Source organism: Engraulis encrasicolus, chromosome 24 (genome assembly GCF_034702125.1).
Source record: "Engraulis encrasicolus isolate BLACKSEA-1 chromosome 24, IST_EnEncr_1.0, whole genome shotgun sequence".
Taxonomy (NCBI): domain Eukaryota; kingdom Metazoa; phylum Chordata; class Actinopteri; order Clupeiformes; family Engraulidae; genus Engraulis; species Engraulis encrasicolus.
In genome coordinates this window covers 16,846,028-16,865,055 of record NC_085880.1, presented here as the reverse complement: position 1 = coordinate 16,865,055, position 19,028 = coordinate 16,846,028, and the positions used below count along the sequence as shown (strand labels likewise).

General features: G+C 45.9%; 1 protein-coding gene across 1 annotated transcript in view; it reads left to right on the top strand.

Moving 5' to 3' along the window:
* The window catches only part of khdrbs2 (KH domain containing, RNA binding, signal transduction associated 2), a 122,971-nt gene that overhangs the window by 17,140 nt on the left and 86,803 nt on the right, over window positions 1-19,028 (top strand). The window contains exon 2 of the mRNA XM_063192270.1: window positions 9,044-9,171. Within this exon, the coding sequence (XP_063048340.1) occupies window positions 9,044-9,171 (128 nt within the window). The remainder of the gene's footprint in view (window positions 1-9,043; window positions 9,172-19,028) is intronic.

The following is a 19,028-nucleotide window of genomic DNA, read 5'->3' as shown; positions in this document are numbered from 1 at the left end:
CTGCTGTTTCAGTACACTGCTGCAAGAGCTGCTGTTGTCATGTTATTTTTCTTGCTTTGAATTTGCATATTAAGGCTGTTGTTTTTTTTCTTTCTTTGGTGTAGTAGTGCAGTTAGTCTGTGCAGTGCATATGGCTTATGACACGTCAGTTCGACTCAGACAGCGAACACATTTATCGCAGTATAGTGGTGGGGGTGGTGGTGAATTTGTTTTATTTCACCGCTGCCGTAAACAAATTCCAGAGCAAAGTCAGGGTTATTAAACGAGCACATGCATCACGCGACGTAGTAAACAAATTAAAATGTGATGACTGCGATATTGCGGCCCCATTATTATAAGCAAAACAAGCCATCTGTTTGTCTGCATTGTGTGTATGTACATGTTGTGGTGTGGGTGTATACGCGGGGTGGGGTGGCGTGGCGTGGCGCGGGGCGGCATGGCGTGAGCCGCGTGGCAGGGAGCAGCCCGAGTGTTTGCCCTCCGCTTCCCAGTTAATTAGTGTCAGTCTTCTCCCCTGATTTATTTTTGGGAACCCCCTGATAACTGTGGCGGCCCGCTGCGCTGACATCTGTCCACCAGCACACTTGAAGAAGAACTCATCTCATCCTCTCCTGGTTTTCATTTCACAGAGGCAGAGAGGGAGACGGAGGGAGAGAGGTGTGGGGAGGATGGGGGGAGAGAGAGAGAGGGAGGGAGAGAGAGAGAGAGAGGTGGTGAGGAGGGGGGGCAGAGACAGAGAGACAGAGAGATACATAGAGAGAGGTGGGTGAGAGAGAGAGAGAGAGAGAGAGAGAGAGAGAGAGAGAGAGAGAGAGAGAGAGAGAGAGGTGGGTGAGCGAGAGAGAGAGAGAGAGAGAGAGAGAGAGAGAGAGATATGGAGAGTCGGGTGGGAGACAGACAGAGATGGGTGGGAGAGAGATGGAGAGGTGTGTGGGAGGAAGACAGAGAGAGGTGGGGAGGATGGCAGGGCAGAGAGAGAGAGTGTGAGAGAGAGAGAGCGAGAGCGAGAGAGAGAGTTGGCTAGGCGAGAGCGGGAGAGATAGAGATGGAGAGTCGGATGGGAGACAGACAGAGGTGGGTGGGAGAGAGATGGAGAGGTGTGTGGGAGGAAGAGAGAGATAGGGGGGGAGTAGAAAAAAAGAAAAAATATGACTGTGGATGCAGTGAGCTCGTGATCAGTCAAAAGGGAGATGCCCTTCACAAAACTCAGAGGTGGTTCAAGAAACACGATAACACTTCCATGACGTCTTAGCAAAATATACAGACCCTTGCTGGTGCCCACAAACAAACAAGAGATTCGAGAACTCCAGATAACGATGCAGCAGTTCAGTTACAACTAAAAGTGTCTGGACACTAATGTAGCACAGTGGTGAAAAAAATAATGATGCCCTTAAACATTACAAGTATATTTAAGGTCATCTAGTTCAGCAGAAGCAACTTAATGTGTATCGTATAAATCATCAAGCCCATCTGCTAACCTTGAGAATCCTAGGGAAAGGTCATCTCCTCGTTTGAGTACCATCCAGGTTGGATTGTCTGATAAGATCTTGGGTTGTAAATTTGGCCCAAGCCGCAGGTCTGCCTCTCAGCGTAGGTGATATATTGAGGCTCGTATAACGCTAAGACCCCAGAATCAATGACATTGATTCAGTAATGTGGCCCCCAAAAACTGATACACTATAATAAAATAAATAGCGTGAATAGGGAGCTGAGATCCAGAGAAGATAGAGCAGTTTAATATCCAGGACACTCAGACGGATTTTGGAAGAACGCGCAGAAACACCAGGCAAGATGTCAGAGATACATATTTACGACTGCGAAATAGAGAGTTTCTAGTCTCCGTACAAACAATTTTCATGGTTTCTTATTGTTTTGTTTCTCCTGGGTGGCTTATTGAGAAGGATTAATGTAGTTGCTGTTTTGAGAAAAGTTAGCTCAGCTTAGCTTAGCTGTTACCTGTTCCCATGGTGTCCATACCATATGGCAGGCTGAAAGATACCACCAAACCCCTGGGATATTTTGAGAGCTCGAAATCTATTTCATCCATTTAACCATGTTTGCTGGGTTCTCTCAGAAAAAAATAGACATATGGGTTGCCCAAATGGGTAGGGCCCAAACTGAATTGCCGTAAATTACGGGTCTGTACCATAGCCAAAATGCGCTGAATGCCAACATTTACAGTCTGTCTATCAAGCCTACAGGTTCTCTGGACTGTGAGTTGGCACGTGTCTTGATGAGCCTAATCGGTAATGGGGAAGTCATTACTGTATGCTCTGACTGGGGTGTGTTGCCGCAGACTGATTGGACTGAAATGCAACATGGAGTGCATGAGGGATTTCAACCCAATATAAGCACACACAGGACAGCTTCATATTCAGCTTCAGATTCAGCGTTTCGAGAGAAGATATCGCCATTTTATTCGGCATTTTTAACCCATTTAGACCATTTTACAGGACACCATTACAGTTTCATTTTCGGATACAGTTCCTGGAGTATATACTGTATGTCCCATCTTTATTTTACATTTTCAATCAATTTTAACGGTTTGCTGTAGCCTAAATAGTGACAAACAAAAATAGACATTGTCGTGTGACTGACTGTACCTATGCATGGTGACTTTATTGTAAATACCATATAGGTGAAACTTATAACTGTATATAGTTAAAGGCTACCTTTCCACCCGTATAACTATAAATTCATCTGAAGGTCTTCCTTGTGTATGTCTGTTCTCCAGTGTTTGCATCTCTGGTGTGTGTGTGTGTGTGCCGTGGTGTGGGGCCCAGGTGCCGCACCCAGACGAGGAGAGTGATTGCTCCATGGCGAGGAGAGGAGAGGAGAGGAGAGGAGAGGAGAGGAGAGGAGAGGAGAGGACAGGACAGGAGAGGAGAGGAGAGGACAGGAGAGGAGAGGAGAGGAGAGGAGAGGAGAGTGTGTCTGCTCCACCGTGGAGGAGGGACGGGATGTGCCTTCAAGCTGCATTTGTGTTACAACTCAGAGCCAGTTGGCCGTATTTGTATTGTTGGGCAGGAGAAGAAGGCAGTCCCCCACCCTGCTTCTCTCAGGCAGTCCCCCACCCTGCTTCTCTCAGGCAGTCCACCACCCCTCTTCTCTCATCGGGAGCGGCTCGCCAGTAGATTCTGGAATCGGCGCTGCAAAGCATAGTGAAATAATAGTTTCCTTGGAAATGTTCTCTCTTCTGCGGCCGAGATAGGAGAGAGTTCTGGCAAACACTTTTTAACAGCACCATCTGGCATGTCTCTTTCTCTCTATCGTCCTCTCTCTTCTCCTCCTCTCTCCATCTCTCCCTGGCTCTCTCTCTCTCTCTCTTTTCACCTTTATCAGTGTCTTTTTAGAAGAGTGTTGTGTCCATGGATAGCCGGGTGCCAGGACCAATCAGGCCAATCAATCAAAGGCAGCTCATCCCTCACTGTGGAGGGCCGTTTGCAGAGCGCCTCTCTCTCTCTCAGTCACACGCAGGCAGCTCAGTCTGTCTCCTTTTCCTGAGACGCAGTGCAACTGAATTAGGCAGAGATGGGCAGGGAGAAAGAGAAGGAGAAGGAGAAGGAGAAGATGAAGAAGGCAGGGGGCAAGATGGGAAGGGTGAAAGTACTGTACGAGCTCCTGCTGCAACTTTGCAGCCCATGCCATAGGGCTGAATGATCTATCTAAAACTCTATGTGTATGTGTAAGCGAGATGCCAAAACCAATGCGTTTTCAAAAATATCCATACGTGTAAACAGATTCTGTATGTGCCATATCACTGACACGTTTAAAGGATGAATGCACAATTAAACTATTAAATAGGGGTAAAACTAGCTAATAATGTTGTTTGCTTTTTAGAACATTTAACAATATGTAATATTTTGTATGCACCTGTACACTGTGTAGATCTAAAAACTAAGCCTAATCCTAAGGTGTGCTGTACATAATGTTAGATGTTGTAAGAACATTTGCTTCTCTATAATTTACTGTGTATCATGTAGTAGATAGACGTGTACAGAAACAGTAATATAAAGTGCAATCCAAATGCACTCTATAGGACAAGGAAACATAAAAGCAGCCAAATTGGAAGAAAAAAAAAACCCTAAACAACAACAAGCAACCTTAAAAGCAGCCACATTGAATGAAAAAAAACCCCGAACAAAAATACCGGCACAACAAAAAAGTCTAGTGACTAAAGCTTACGAGCACAGATGAGCTGTGGAAAACATGGTTGCGCTTCGCTAAGCTTGATCTTAGAGCCACTTAGTGAAACCCAAACGCTGTGCTCACTCACATGGATCCAACTCCATAAGTGATGAGGAAGACCCGGCTGTGCATGGTTGCACTTCCCTCTCCTCTTTTTCTCTGACTTTCTTTCTCTCTCTCTCTTTCTCTCTCTTTCTCTCTCTCTCTCTCTCTCTCCCCCCATCTCTCTCCTTCTCTCTACCGACAAGTTATAAAGTTATACCTCCCTTATTCCTCCCTGGAATCCTCTGTCTTCCTCTGTTTCTCTACCTCCCTCTCCCTCTCCCCCTCTCTCTCTCTGCTGACAACCCACTAGACTCGCTCCGATGTTTGCAACTTTTAAAGGAGAACCCAAAAGGTTGCTTTGAAAATGGGTGCTTTATACGCTTGCATTTAGCCTGGCACGCACATCAGTGTATGTTGTTTCTATTTGCTGGAGCAAAGCTAACTGATGGAGTCTGATGCAATAAGTTATCGACGTGAGACTGTCAGTGAAACTCTTCCACAGGCAGCGTGCAGCTGAGGCTGACACACTGTGAGTCATGCAATTGATTGGCTGTTAGCTTATCAAATGCTGCCGTTTTATACGTGTGTCAATGTGTGCTGTAAATGATAGCACGATCGAAGCAAAGACAATAAGCTGGTGCTATTAACATGACAGGACATCCAATAATGACATATTCAGATATTATACTGTATGTACGTACTTGTGAGACAGAGGGAAGACTCAAGCTAATTCCTAAAATTGGCCCGTGATGGGCAAAATGGATTCAGGAGTTAGAATCTAGGGCCACATTTTCCAAATGGCCTTGTTTTACCTGTTCGATTCAACCAGGTGATCATTGAACCAACTGAATGAACCTAGATTGTAACTAATGAATCCATTTTGCCCATCACTGAAATAAGCATGGGTATGTAGGGCTGCTCGATTATGAGAAAAATCAATGTCACGATTATTTCAGTCAATATTGATATCACAATATTTTTAGATGATATTTCTTTTTAAGACAAATACAGTAATTGTGTTAAACAATTCAAAATCTTCTTTTGCAGCGTGACTGGAGGGCCATAGAGAAACACACTGTGGCATTCTGCAAGAGTGTTGAGTAGCAAGTCTGCCCTGTACCCCCAATGACTCAAGTTCCTTGGAGTGCACATCAGCGACGACCTCTCTTGGACCACCAACACTACATCACTGGCGAAGAAGGCCCATCAGCGTCTCTACTTCTTGCGCAAACTAAAGAAGGCAAGTGCTACACCCTCCATCATGACAACATTCTACAGAGGAACCATAGAGAGCGTCGTGTCCAGCTGCATCACAGTGTGGGGAGGAAGCTGCACGGAGAAAAACAGGAAGACACTCCAGCGTGTTGTGAACACAGCGAAGAAGATCATTGGAGTACCACTCCCCTCCCTGCAGGACATTTACACCGCACGCCTCACCCGAAAAGCACTGATGATCATCAAAGACACAAGCCACCCTGCACACAAACTGTTCAGCCTCCTGCCCTCTGGAAAGAGGTACAGGCGCCTCCGTTCCCGTACCACCAGGCTTGCAAGCAGCACGATGCATCAAGCAATCAAGATACTGAACACTCAACCCACTCTCCCTTCACTGTCAGCCTCTAGCCAGCCAGGCCACTGACAACGCTCCCCCCCCTCATCCCCACCACCATATCTGCGACTGAACATTCCACCTGCACTACTACATCTGTGACTGAACTTTCAACCTGCACTAACTCAAAACATACACATGCACACACACACACACACACACACACACACACACACACACACACACACACACACACACACACACACACACACACACACACACACACACACACACACACACAAGCACACTGCACTTTCTGCACTAAACCCAAACATACACACACTGACACACAACTCATACTCACACACATACACACACACACACACACACACACACACACATACACAGGTACACACACACAGACGCACACCGCACTCTCTACCTGCACTAAACACACACACACACACACACACACACACACACACACACACACACACACACACACACACACACACACACGCACACGCACACAAAACACATACAAACACACACACACACATACTGCTGCTGGTGTATTTAATAAAAACCTTTTTTTTAATTATTTATTTCTTCAAATGCTACTATTACTATGTCAGAACGCTATAAAGGACTTTTAGAAAAAAGAACAACAAAATACCTCCTCTTAATGTATGTTCTCTACAAGTCTTCTGTTGTCCAGTCTTGCACTTTAAATGTCTGTATGAGCAATGTCTACGTCCATACTGTCTATGTCCATGTATGAGTACTGTCTATGTCTATACTGTCTATGTCCTTACCTAGATTAGTCTATGTCTGCATGGGAGAGCAAGAAACGCAATTTCAAATTCTTTGTATGACCAGTGCATGTAAAGAAATTGACAATAAACTTGACTTGACTTGACTTGACTTGGAGGGGAATGTATTGCGCTTAACGTAACATACTATACCTTTTGTCAGTATAGACAAATTACAAAAAAATATTGTTTCAACTCGATATTATGAAATTTGATACTGTTTGACAGCAATGTTGATATCACAGTATGAATTCGATATATTTCACATCCCTATGGGATTGCCCTGCTTATTACCGCAAGTATCTGAGTACCTCAGCTGTTTCGTTTCTCTCTATCTCTCTCTTTTTCTGACAAACAACAAGGATATAAATATAGTTCTTTGGCCAAATTTTCTGTATCCAGGTGGAGATGTTGTCAGTGATTCGCATGGTGCAGATGACTGGTGTACTTCACAGCCCCTCCATGGCAGCTGAGGTGTGGACAGCACAGTGGATGCATGTACAGTACACTGGGGCTACGGCAGCCATACTGTCATACTGCAGTGCGAACCGCACAGTGTAGTGCAGTGCAGTGTAAGGCTTCCCCAGCCACACTGTCATACTGCAGTGCAAACGGCACGGTGTTGTGTAGTGCAGTGTACTTTTTTGTTTTTGGGTGTGCCATCCTGAGCGGCAGCAAGGATACCCTTATTTCCCTTTTATTTGGGGATTAATAAAGTTACTCTACTACTCTACTACTAGGGTGTATTTCTCAAAAGAGAAGTTGTTAGCCTGTTAGCAACTTCGGTAGTTGCCAATAGGAAAATGCATTGAAAACAACAAAGTAGCTAATATAGTAAGCAACTTTGGTTTCGAGAAATGCACCCCTACTGCACTAATAATATTCCTCCTCTGTATACCAGATCTGTGTCCCTATCTCCATCCTCCTCCATACACCACAGCTGTACCCTATCCCCATCCTCCTCCATAGAGCTGTGTCCCCATCCTCCTCCATCCTCTCCCATCCACCAGAGCTGTCCCCCATCCCCATCCTCCATGCACCAGGGCCGTGCCCCCATCCTCCTCCATATACAGCTGTACCCCCATCTCCATCCTCCTCCATACACCAGAGCTGTACCCCCATCCTCCTCCATATACAGCTGTACCCTCATCTCCATCCTCCTCCACCAGATCTGTGTCCCATCTCCATCCTCCCCCATACACCAGAGCTGTGTCCCATCCCCATCCCCATCCTCCTCCATGCACCAGCATGACTACCCATCACTATCCTACCCACCCACCACAAGCCACCCACAGCTCTGACATTTGTTCATGTATAAATAGATCAGTATGATTTGGCACAGACAGGGATGGAGTTTAGAAACAAATTTACTCTCAGCACTGAGATAAACTACCAGGTTTTCCTGTTCTCTCTACCACCCATCTCTCTCCTTCTCATCCTCCCACCGCCCTCTACTCCCATCTCATCCCTCGCTCACATATTCAGTCTCCCTCATTACCCCTCTTTCTCTCCTCGATTCTGTGTGTGTGTGTGTGTGTGTGTGTGTGTGTGTGTGTGTGTGTGTGTGTGTGTGTGTGTGTGTGTGTGTGTGTGTGTGTGTGTGTGTGTGTGTGTGTGTGTGTGTTCGTCTGTGTGCATCTGTGTGCATCTGTGTGTGTGTGTGTGTGTGTGTGTGTGTCTCTCTCTCGCTCTCTCTCTCTCTCTCTCTCTCTCTCTCTCTCTCTCTCTCTCTCTCTCTCTCTCTCTCTCTCTCTCTCTCTCTCTCTCTCTCTCTCTCTCATCATCCTCTCTATCCCTCTATGTCTCTCTCTTTCTCCTCTCTCTCTCCCCCCATCCTCTCTCCCTCTGACCCCCCCCCACACCCATCCTCATCTCTCTCTCTCTCCATCTCTCTCTCCTCTGGTTGTAGTGGGCATGGTTTCCCCGGCTCCAGAGCAGGGAGAGACTGAGTGCTGGCCCAGGGTTCTACTTCAGCAGAGCATGAATTTGCTTTGGCAGGAGGTGGCCCCGGGTCGGAGCAGTGGATTGTGGGTAATGGGTGTGTGGTGGGGTGTGTGCGGGTGATACCCTCCTCAAAGCATGCAGGTGACAGCTTCATTTCCTGTCTGCTTGACTTGGATTTAATTCCCTCGAGCGCTGTAAAAATTTATCAGGCAAGAAGTAATGAGCCTTACGTGCAATCTGTCTACAGTTTTAAGAGTCTTCTGCCAAGCTCACGTTTGGTACGGATGACTCAATGTCTTAAGGTTTTAATATCAACACTATTCTAAATCGTCAGAGTCAGCACATAACAGCTGAGCTTCATCAGTGCGCAAGCGTTTCATCAATTTATTTCAGCGTCCGGGCTCTTTTAAGACAAGTCTTGAAAACCCCTGGCATAGTGAATCGCCCATAAAATCAATTTTTGTCGTCACTCGTAAAATTCATTTATTGCTTCTCTTCCTTGCAGAAATTGAGAAGTTTGAAGGAGACGAGCTGCGGAAAGACGGCGAAGTTAAAAAGTACCTGGATGTCATCAGCAACAAAAATATCAAGCTTTCAGAAAGAGTTCTCATCCCAGTGCAACAGTACCCTAAGGTAAGACACTGTCTTTATATAAACCAGTGCTTTACACTCCAATAAGCACGAATAAATTACACTACCATGGACAAGATTATTGACATAGGGATGGTTACTAGCCGTGAGCGCCACTATGTACTCTCCTCAACCCAGACCGACAAAACTTTTCCTTCAAATCATCTGCGGCTTTGATGGTCATATAACAACAAGTCATCAATGTAACATCATCATATCCAGGGGCCAAGATGGACCATCAAAAAGAATATAAAACCCTTTCCTTCTCCTTTCATACTGCGTTTGCAGCCCTTTTGATGATATACGCCAACGGATAGTTTTGACAGAGGCAATTTTTTGCCCCCAGTGATGTCAGAATCGTTTTCGGAGCCTGACAGTAGCTCTGACTGAGATCGTCTTCTGATTGAAACAGATGGGGCGTGTTCAGATTTGCCATTCTCTGTGGGTTTTTGTAAAAAGGTAATAGTGCTCTTTGAGACAGTTTGAAAATTGCAACCCTTTTTTTGTCATAGTTCCCACTTCCCACCACTGCTCCCGATGTTGTGTGACATTTCATTATTGCCTCTTTTTGAAGCAATATCCCCGGTCGTTCACATGAACACTTTTCTTTCCACTCGTCTAAAGGCTGCGCAGCACAATGGCGAAGTTATAACTCCCTTATTCCTCCCTCTGTTTCTCTCTCTCCCCCTCCCTCTTTTTCTATCTCTCTCTCTCTCACACACACACACACATACACTCTCTCTCTCTCTCTCTTCTCATCTTCTTTCTCCCTCTTTCCCCCTCTCTCTCTCTCTCTCTCTCTCTCTCCTTCTCTCTCTCTACCTCCCTCTCTGTACTTGTGGAACACAATCCGGAGAATATTATTAGGGCTCCTCTTTTCCGCGCCCCATTACATCCATTACAATTGTATAAATGTGCGCAGGCCTTTGCAGGCTTTTTGCTTCCCCACTAGGACTTTGTTCCCTGAGCTGAGAGTTCTGTTCTCCTGTACCCATTCATGACAGTCTGTCTTGAGGGGGCCGTTCAATTCACCACCTGCACCTGTTCCGCTATCTGTGGAAAGAGAGGGAGAGAGGGGAAAAAAATTCACAGCAAAGCATAAAGCACCAGACGTTTTTTTTTAACAACAAAAAAAATGAATGCAGGAAAGACTTGCCAGCATAAGGGGAAGTGCCAACAGATGGGGTTTGTCATCCGAATATGCATATCCTGACCGACCAAAATGACTCGGCTGATCCGCTGGGGAGGCTTACAGTGAGATCACGATCGTGGGGCGGGGATAATTGGAGCTGTGAGACCCCAGCCAGGTGGTGGGGAGAGGCAGGAGAGGCTGGTGAGGTCAGGCAAGGAGATGGATGATGGAGATGGAGGCTGGTGAGGTGGTCAGGCAAGGAGATGGAGGAGTGGAGAGGTGGATGGAGGGTGGGAGGAGTGGTGAGGTCAGGCAAGGAGATGGAGGGTGGAGAAGACAGGTGGAGGCTAGAGAGGTGGAGGGGTGGAGAGGTGGATGGAGGGTGGAGGCTAGAGAGGTGGATGGAGGGTGGAGGAATAGAGAGGTGGAGTTTGGAGGAGTAAATGTAGGGTGGGAGGATGGAGAAGACAGGTGGAGGAGTAGAGAGGTGGATGGAGGGTGGAGGAGTGGAGAGGTGGAGTTTGGAGGAGTGTTGGGTGGGAGGATGGAGAAGACAGGTGGAGGCTAGAGAGGTGGAGGGGTGGAGAAGTGGTTGGAAGGTGGAGGAGTGAAGAGGTGGATTGAGAGTGTAGTCTGGAGGGGTGGAGAGTGGAGGATGGAGGGCTGGAGAGGTGGAGGTGGGGGATGGAGGTGGGGGGGCGGTTGAGGGTTAGAGGGGGGTGGAGGCTGGTTGAAGGGTGATCCATCTCTGCAGACCTTCAACCTTCCTGCATGTTCTACAGTATTGAGCACCATCAGAGCTGTACGTATGGGTGCTGCTTGCAGCTGTGGCCTGTACTCTACAAATGTTGGCTCCCTTCCCTGAACCCCACAGTACAGTTTGCAGTGGAGAGTACATTACACTCTTGGAGAGTATGATCAATTAGAAGAGGATTACATTGCACTCTCGAAATGTTAAATTGAAGCTGCAAATTTACTGTGCTCTTTTTCTTCTTGGTCTTCTTCTTCTTCTTCTTCTTCTTCTTCTTCTTCTTGGTCGTCGTCTTTTTTTTCTTCTTCTCCTGCTCCTCCTCCTTCTTCTCCTCCTCGTCCTCCTCCTCTTTCTGGCCCGCCTCTCCTCCTTCGCCTCCTTCTCCTGCTGCTTGTCTTTCATTTTTTGGGAGGTTTGAGTGATAAAAGGTGTCTGCTGGAATGTGTGAGAGGAACCAGCAGGCTAGACAGCATACAAACACTGCCAAATGCTTTCAGGCGATATGAAACATTTACACTAAGAATACTCTACGTGTGTTCCCTACAGTGAAATGTATCTGTACTGTTGCCGTTATCTGGAATGGACTAGAATCGTTTTACTCAGTCATATCACTTCACATCACATCACTTCACATCAATACAATATTATTCCAAATGACTTGGTTTTACTTGTCCAGTTCAGCTGAATTGGATATTTAAAATGAGGTAATTTGGAAAATATGGCATTCGATTGTAACTAGTGAATCCATTTTGACCATCTTTGCAACTAATCTAGGGTGTAGGGAAAAATCCTGTGCACTTGCAGTTCCTAAATGGAGGTATTGCAGAGGGGGTCGCAGACAGAAGGGACTTCGCATGAAAACAGGAGATAAGAACAGGCTCAATTGATAATGATTGCCTTGTCTTGTTCATATCCATTGCACGTGCCCGAACACAGATAGGCCACAGTACTTTGTAATCTTTTTTTTCTTAGATTTTGTTGTTGTTGAGATTTTCATTATTTTTCAGACAGGACATTGGAGGAGAGACAGGAAGTGAGATTGGAGAGAGAGACGGGAAAGGATCGGGAATTGATCTGGGCCGGGAATAGAACCCGGATCGCCCAGGTAGCAGTCAAGTGCCCAGCCGTTAGAACCACGGCTGGGCCCACAGTGCTCCATCTTGAACTAATCCAGGGTAGCATGGCCTCACCAACATGATATGCTCCGTTAGCAGTTTATTATTAGAAGTACAGCCTCAAAGCACACAGTCATGAGGATAAAGTAGCCGTTAGCCCGTAACCTCCTGTCTAACCCTTCACCCCACAGACTCATAAATAGCGGATAATGAATGTGTGTGTGCACTAATTGTGACACCTGCACAAGATCTTTGCCTTGGGTCGCTATCCGTGGTATGGTAGAGGGCAGTAGGTCTTGCTGAAGTGGTGGGTTAGATGGATGCATGGGAGGAGAGGGAAAGCCAAACTAGGCATTTTACTGCACGTTTTAAAATTAATCATGGGACTGTAAGCCAATGTAATTTAGCTTTGGATAAGAGTGTCTGCTTAGTGTAATGTAATGTAATGTAGTGTAATGTAATGTTATGTAATCATTTCCAACAAGTCGGCAGACGTTAACTGAAATGAGCTATTAGCAGAGGAAAGAAGACTCTCTGGACTGGTCTGATTCCTGTGGAAAGAAGAGCGTCCTTGGGACCCGCAGACCCACTAAGTTGTGAATATTTTGAGCAGCAGGATAATGTTAAATTCGGAGGAGATTTGGACTTTTCTGACCTTGGTAGATATTGGTAAGATGCTTGTGTATTCGTCTGGTATGCTGGTCAGTTGAGGTGAAGCGGAAAAGGAAACCATCAATTTTTATTATGAGCATCTGCATGCACAGTATGCGCAAAGGTGAGCCCGGTGGGGGAAAACACTTGAAGTTGCAGAGCGTCTCTTTAATGTGTGCAGTAATGGTGATTTCAATGAATGGACGCACAAATGTTTGCGCTCTCCCCTGCCCCTGGGTCTGCATATTTTATAGTGTTTATTAAGTTGTTAGTTCGCAACAAATAAACCAGTGTGGACTGTTTGCAAAGATACCGAGAGGCAAAGATGGGTGAAATCACGAGCAGAAAACAGATGTACAGATTGTGTGTGTGTGTGTGTGTGTGTGCATGCGTGCGTACGTGCGTGCGTGCGTGCGTGCGTGCGTGCGTGTGTGTGTGTGTGTGTGCGTGCGTGTGTGTGTGTGTGTGCCTGCGTGTGTGCATGTGTGTATGTTTGGGGGTGGGGGTTGCCTAGATACTATCCCTTTTCTCTTGGGACCGCCGTCTGCCTTATCCCAGTAGTGGCAACACAGTAGCCTATATCAGCGCTATAGCTTGTATTCTGTGTAATTATTTTCCTGGGTCTTTGCCGTGTGTAAATCTTGTCACATGGAAAGCCGGGATGGCATGCACACCAAGTCTCTTAGCGTCGCCGCCCCTGTCTGCTGCAACTGGGGCGGCAGATCTCCCATTAAACAAAGCTCCTTTGATGTTCTCATTAATGTAGGCTGGTATTAATTTATGCAATTAATCAAGGAGTGGCGGTGGCGCAGACGGCTCCCTATCCCCTATCCTCATGGCCCTCTATGAGCCGCTCTAACTAGGAAACCTGTAGTAGTAGTGCAGGCAAGGACGCCCAGTAGGGGAGGACAAAGAGGTCAGTTGTCCCGGGCCCTTGGAGAGAGGGGGCCCAGAATTGGGTCCTCACATTACATTGCAGATATTGGGTAAGGGGGCCCTTTCAGATGACTTTGTCCCGGGCCCAGCCAAAGCTCTCAGCGGCCCTGAGTGTAGGTCCCATGACAAAACACAGTTGTGCAAATAGCCTCAGACTAATTCACAGCACTCTCGTCTCCTTTATACAGTACTCCTATTGTTTCAACGCGAGAGTATTGTCATGGTGTGCTGTATGGCCTATACCAGGGCTTCCCAAACTTTTTTGCCTGTGCACCCCCTTGTACAATTTGATGTGGTTCGCACACCCCCTAAGCGAATGTTTTGGTGTGCTGATGCCCATGCAAGTTCTATGGGACAGCAAATCACTGCATATTATGCACATTATGTCGTTTTGGGGAATCCTCATTTCCAATAGAACTGACATTTTATCTGCCAGCATTACTATGGACCAGGCAAATAAATAACACTTTTCTACTTACTGTTAATTAAGTAAGGGTTAACGTTCGGCGAGAAGGTCGCTACCGTGGAATAGCAGCACGACAGAGAGAATCTTTAGACCCCGACGCGGAGCGGAGGGGTCTTGTTCTCTCTGAAGTGCTGCTATTCCACAAAGCGACCGACTCGCCGAAAGTTAACCCGCTTATTATATGAATATACTTAAATGATTCACATTTCTTTAGACCTATTTAATGTTAAGATTGTTGCTGCGCAAAACAAACATTGCCGTTGTGGAACACCGCTAGGCAACAGCTAGGTAGGCTAGCCAGGACAACAGGTGTTGTCTATCACAGCAGCTGATTAGAGTGACAAAAGACCCTGCGGAGTGATATGAAACATTCGCTTTAGCCACTGACTTGTGACTTGTGCCAGTGGCTTTAGCAGTGAACGTCTTGTTGCCATTGACAGCGGTAGCCAGGACAACGGGTGCTGTCTATCACAGCAGCTGATTAGAGTCTTGTTGAAAAGTCGCTTTAGCAGTGAAAAGTCTTGTTGTCATTGACAGCGGTCTGTTATAGACCAACCCGTCCGTTATCGAAAAATAACAGACGTCCGAACGTTGGGGAGCCCCGTTGAAATGAATGGAGCATTCGACAGATGACGTCACAACCATATAATAATGCTTATTAAAACACACATATCTGCCATTGCTGTATTAGCTTGCGCACCCCCTTGTGACAGGCCGCACACCCCTGGGGGTGCATGCACCCAAGTTTGGGAAAGCCTGGCCTATACGGTTTGACTTTTGGGGAAGCTCTGAACTACAGTACTGTATACACAATTAAAATTAAAAAATGAGTGAAAAAGCGTTTTGTTTTTCACGCCTGGCCCTGTCTGGAACAGGTTTTTGTTGTTGTTAATAATACATAACAATACATGGTTGAATTGATGTAGAATAAAGCAAACACACACAGGAACACCTGCATGCACACACACAGATGCACACAGACGAACACGCATGCACGCACGCATGCACGCACGCACACACACACACACACACACATCATTGAAAATAGGTTTCAACACCATTGAAAAGAGGTTTTATGTACAATTTCAAGTACCAGTATTTTCAATAGCTGGAGATAATGCTGAGATATTTTGACATAGGCCTACAGTATGCTGTACAGTACATCTGAGGGTAGCTGTGGCCTAATGGTTAAGGAGATGGGTTTACGATCACAGGATCAGAGGATTGCAGGTTCAAATCCCTGCCTTTCACTCTCTACCTCCATCCATGGCTGAAGAGCCCTTGAGCAAGACACCTAACCCCACACTGCTCCTGGGACTGTAACCAATACCTTGTAACAACTGCAAGTTCCTTTGGATAAAAAAAAACAGTTAAGTGTAATGTAATGTAACATCAGCTAGTGCATATTCAGGCAGAAGGTTAGCCAGTTACCACATCAACTCGTAGTGCACTTGTCAGTCAGCACGAGAGATAGAGATAGAGAGAGAGAGAGAGAGAGAGAGAGAGAGAGAGAGAGAGAGAGAGAGAGAAATCAAAGCTGCCTCTTTGGTCTTGCAATCCAATCTGACATGAGATTTTGAATGAAAAACCTGGAAATTACACATGGAAGATAGATAGTGGAGAGATGCCGAGAGGCGAGCCGCGCCACAGCGCTGCACCGTGGTATGGTATAACTGGTGGGTTAGCTAGCTCCTATTGTTGCCTGTCTGCCTAAATCCCCCACACATGGATCTGTTGGTGCTGCAGCTTATCTCCACATAGAGAGGAGATGCATTGCTGGACTCACTCCAATGTACACTTTGATGAAGAGCGAGAGAGCGCTGGTGGGCATATCTGGCTTGTATCTCATTTCACACAGCCATCTGTAATTCTTTGTATCCTTTATTCATGAAATCCATGGATTTGGAACGGAAGTCAATGTTCGAGGAAGGAGGCGAGATGAGGAGTGAGCAGTTTCGGTGTGGGGGGCAGGGACAAAAAGTGCACAACATTTAAAATGAAACCTCCTTTTAATTGGTGCTCTGTTGTTGGGGTCTAAAAGGGCAGTGTTATTAAGAATTACCATGGGTATTGTTTCCCCCTGCCCACTAGACCATAGCCGATGTAGCTGTCAGGTGCCTATTGATTTTAGTCTTGCTCTTCTATAACAACAGGATAGAGCACACTGCATTTCCTTATTGTCAACCTCTGTAGGAAAGCCCCTTTTGAGTGTCTTGGAATACATTGCTGACTTCCATACTCACATAGATGTAGGGGGAGCGTTCTCTTATGGTCATCCTCTGTAGGAAAGCCTCTTGTGAGTGTCTTGCAGTATGCTGCTGACTTCCATACTCACATAGATGTGTGGTTTAACACAATGTCAAAAGAAATACAGTACATGTTTACAAAGTTAGAGGAGGGGGAGGGGTGGAGTTGGGCATTTGGTCATTTACAGTATATTGGGTATTTAAGAGTTTTGTGAATACTGTATCACAGTATGCATGGCAAGTTACAGTGTATATACTCTCCAGAAAGAAGCTTGATCATGGCTGGGTTATAGCCCAAATGACTTATAATCAATGCATGTAAGAAAAATTATAAAGCAGTGTTTCTATTTGAACAAACGCCCCCTTGGCCTCATCACAAGCCTCCGAACGCCCCCTTGACCTCATCATAAGCCTGACAACGCCCACTTAGTATTAAAAAAATAAATTGACTAATGCCCCCCAATGGCAACTAAGCACCACCCCTTCTCCTTCTCAATGCCCCCCTAGATCTCCCCCTGGGGGGCTGTACCGCCCCTGTTGAGAAACACTACTATAAAGGCATCTTTCTATTTTCAATCCATCCATTTTCACTTTGCGGTCAAACACCACAATCTACATGGAGATGGTATGAAATCACAATGCTATTATTCTGCCTGGCTGTATGATCTTCCAGTTTTATCCTTTTTTATACCGCTTTATTTACACAACATGTTTATGTGGTGCTTTAGGTATGGACACACACCAGCATAAGTCCTATCCCGTAATGCTCAAGCTGTCTAGCCGTAAAAACCACCAGCCATGACAACAAACAAACAAACAGACAAACAAAACAAACCGTGCAAACAAACAGACCACCAGATAACCCACACCGAAGTCCAGCTGGAGTCTTTTACATGAGATGAAAGAGGACCAAGGAATGGCTTGCTCGTTCGCGCGGTAGAGCTGCCATGGCTATCGGTGGAACATCAAAAGATGGGGGTTGTCATGGTAACCTCCATGGACCTTGAGAGATTTCTGAAGGGGATTCTGGGATACGGTTGGTGGTGGTGGTGGTGGTGGTTGTGGTGGTGGTTCTATCAATCACACAGAGGTTATGCACACCGCAGTGTTTTACGGAAAATTATTTCACGAGTCTCCTGGTGGTTCCTCTGCTGCTGAGATAAGACTTCCTTTGATCACCACCATCAGGAATAGAGAGAGAGAGAGAGAGAGAAAAAACGACAAGAGGCGCATGGTAGATGATAGCTTACGGTAAGAAGAGGCAGTGGCAGTCAAGTCAGTCAGGTTTTCCTCCTATATCTCTGGAGAGTGTTTTTAAATAGGATTATTTTCTGTATAGTGTGACCAATAAAAGTAGTGCGCTTGCTTTTTCATCTTGAACTGAACGCTTCCTCTGGCCATTGGCATGGCCGGCCAACCTGATCAATGAATCGATCGATATCTTGCGTTCCCTCCCTCCACAGAAGTACTTTATTCCTCCAGACATGTACTTTATTCACAGGGAATAGACTGATTGATTGGCATCGGAGTCCCTTGGCTGCGAACTATACCCGCATGTGAAATTAACATCGAGCATCAGCAGTGGTTACAGATAACAGGTGCTTCCTTCCAGCAACACTCAGGGCTGCTCTTCATATGCAAACTAGCACCAGCTACAGTAGCCTGCCTGCTTTTCCCTTAATTACCAGCCAAGACATGCTCTCACAGTCTGTAGTTTCCCCCCACACACACGATCGAGAATTAAAACTGATGAGCAGGTGTCTTGAAGTAAATCCATGCTGTGCTGAAAGGTCAACACCTCATGTCAAATAACATTCATCATCATCGCCCCAATCCATACAGAAACTAACCTGCAGATTTTTTTTTTTCAAATACAGGCCTGCTACAAATAACCATGCAATTGAGTCAACTATTGCAGCACGCCCAAAATATGATGAGAGAACATTGATATCCAAGACATTTTGAAGCTTGGTGTTTGTTTGACCGATGAAAAGTGGAGCGATGTGCATTCTACTTGAGAGATAAGACGTATTCACACCTAGAGCGCATCATTCAAGCAAGGGGAAGGGGCAGCCATAGTGTAATGCAAATGTCAAGTAACAGCTATCATGATTTGCTCCATGCTTACAGTATATCTCACATTCACCAATATATTGTACAATCCATCCAGTTTGTGATGTGCTCAGCTCTGTAGACTGTAGACCCTTGGTCTCCAAACCAAGGCCCATGGGCCATATCCGGCCTAGGCATGGCAAACATTAGGCCCGCCATGAGGTCCGAATAAATTCTTTTTGATCACTAAAACTTCATCTCCCCAAAGCATTCACAGAGAGTTAGATCTATGCTATCAGTCTCATAACAGACATTGACAAGAAAGGAAAAGGGAACAGCGAAAATCTGTTCTCTGTCCAGATATCTAACTTGTTTCTCGTTGTGTTCGGGCATTGTTTTGGCCCACAGCCTCACTTGTGCTACGTAATTTGGCCCTTGGAGAAAAATAATTGGAGACCACTGCTGTAGACTGTTGAGAGGCATTACTATTCGACTATTCTCCTCCTACAGG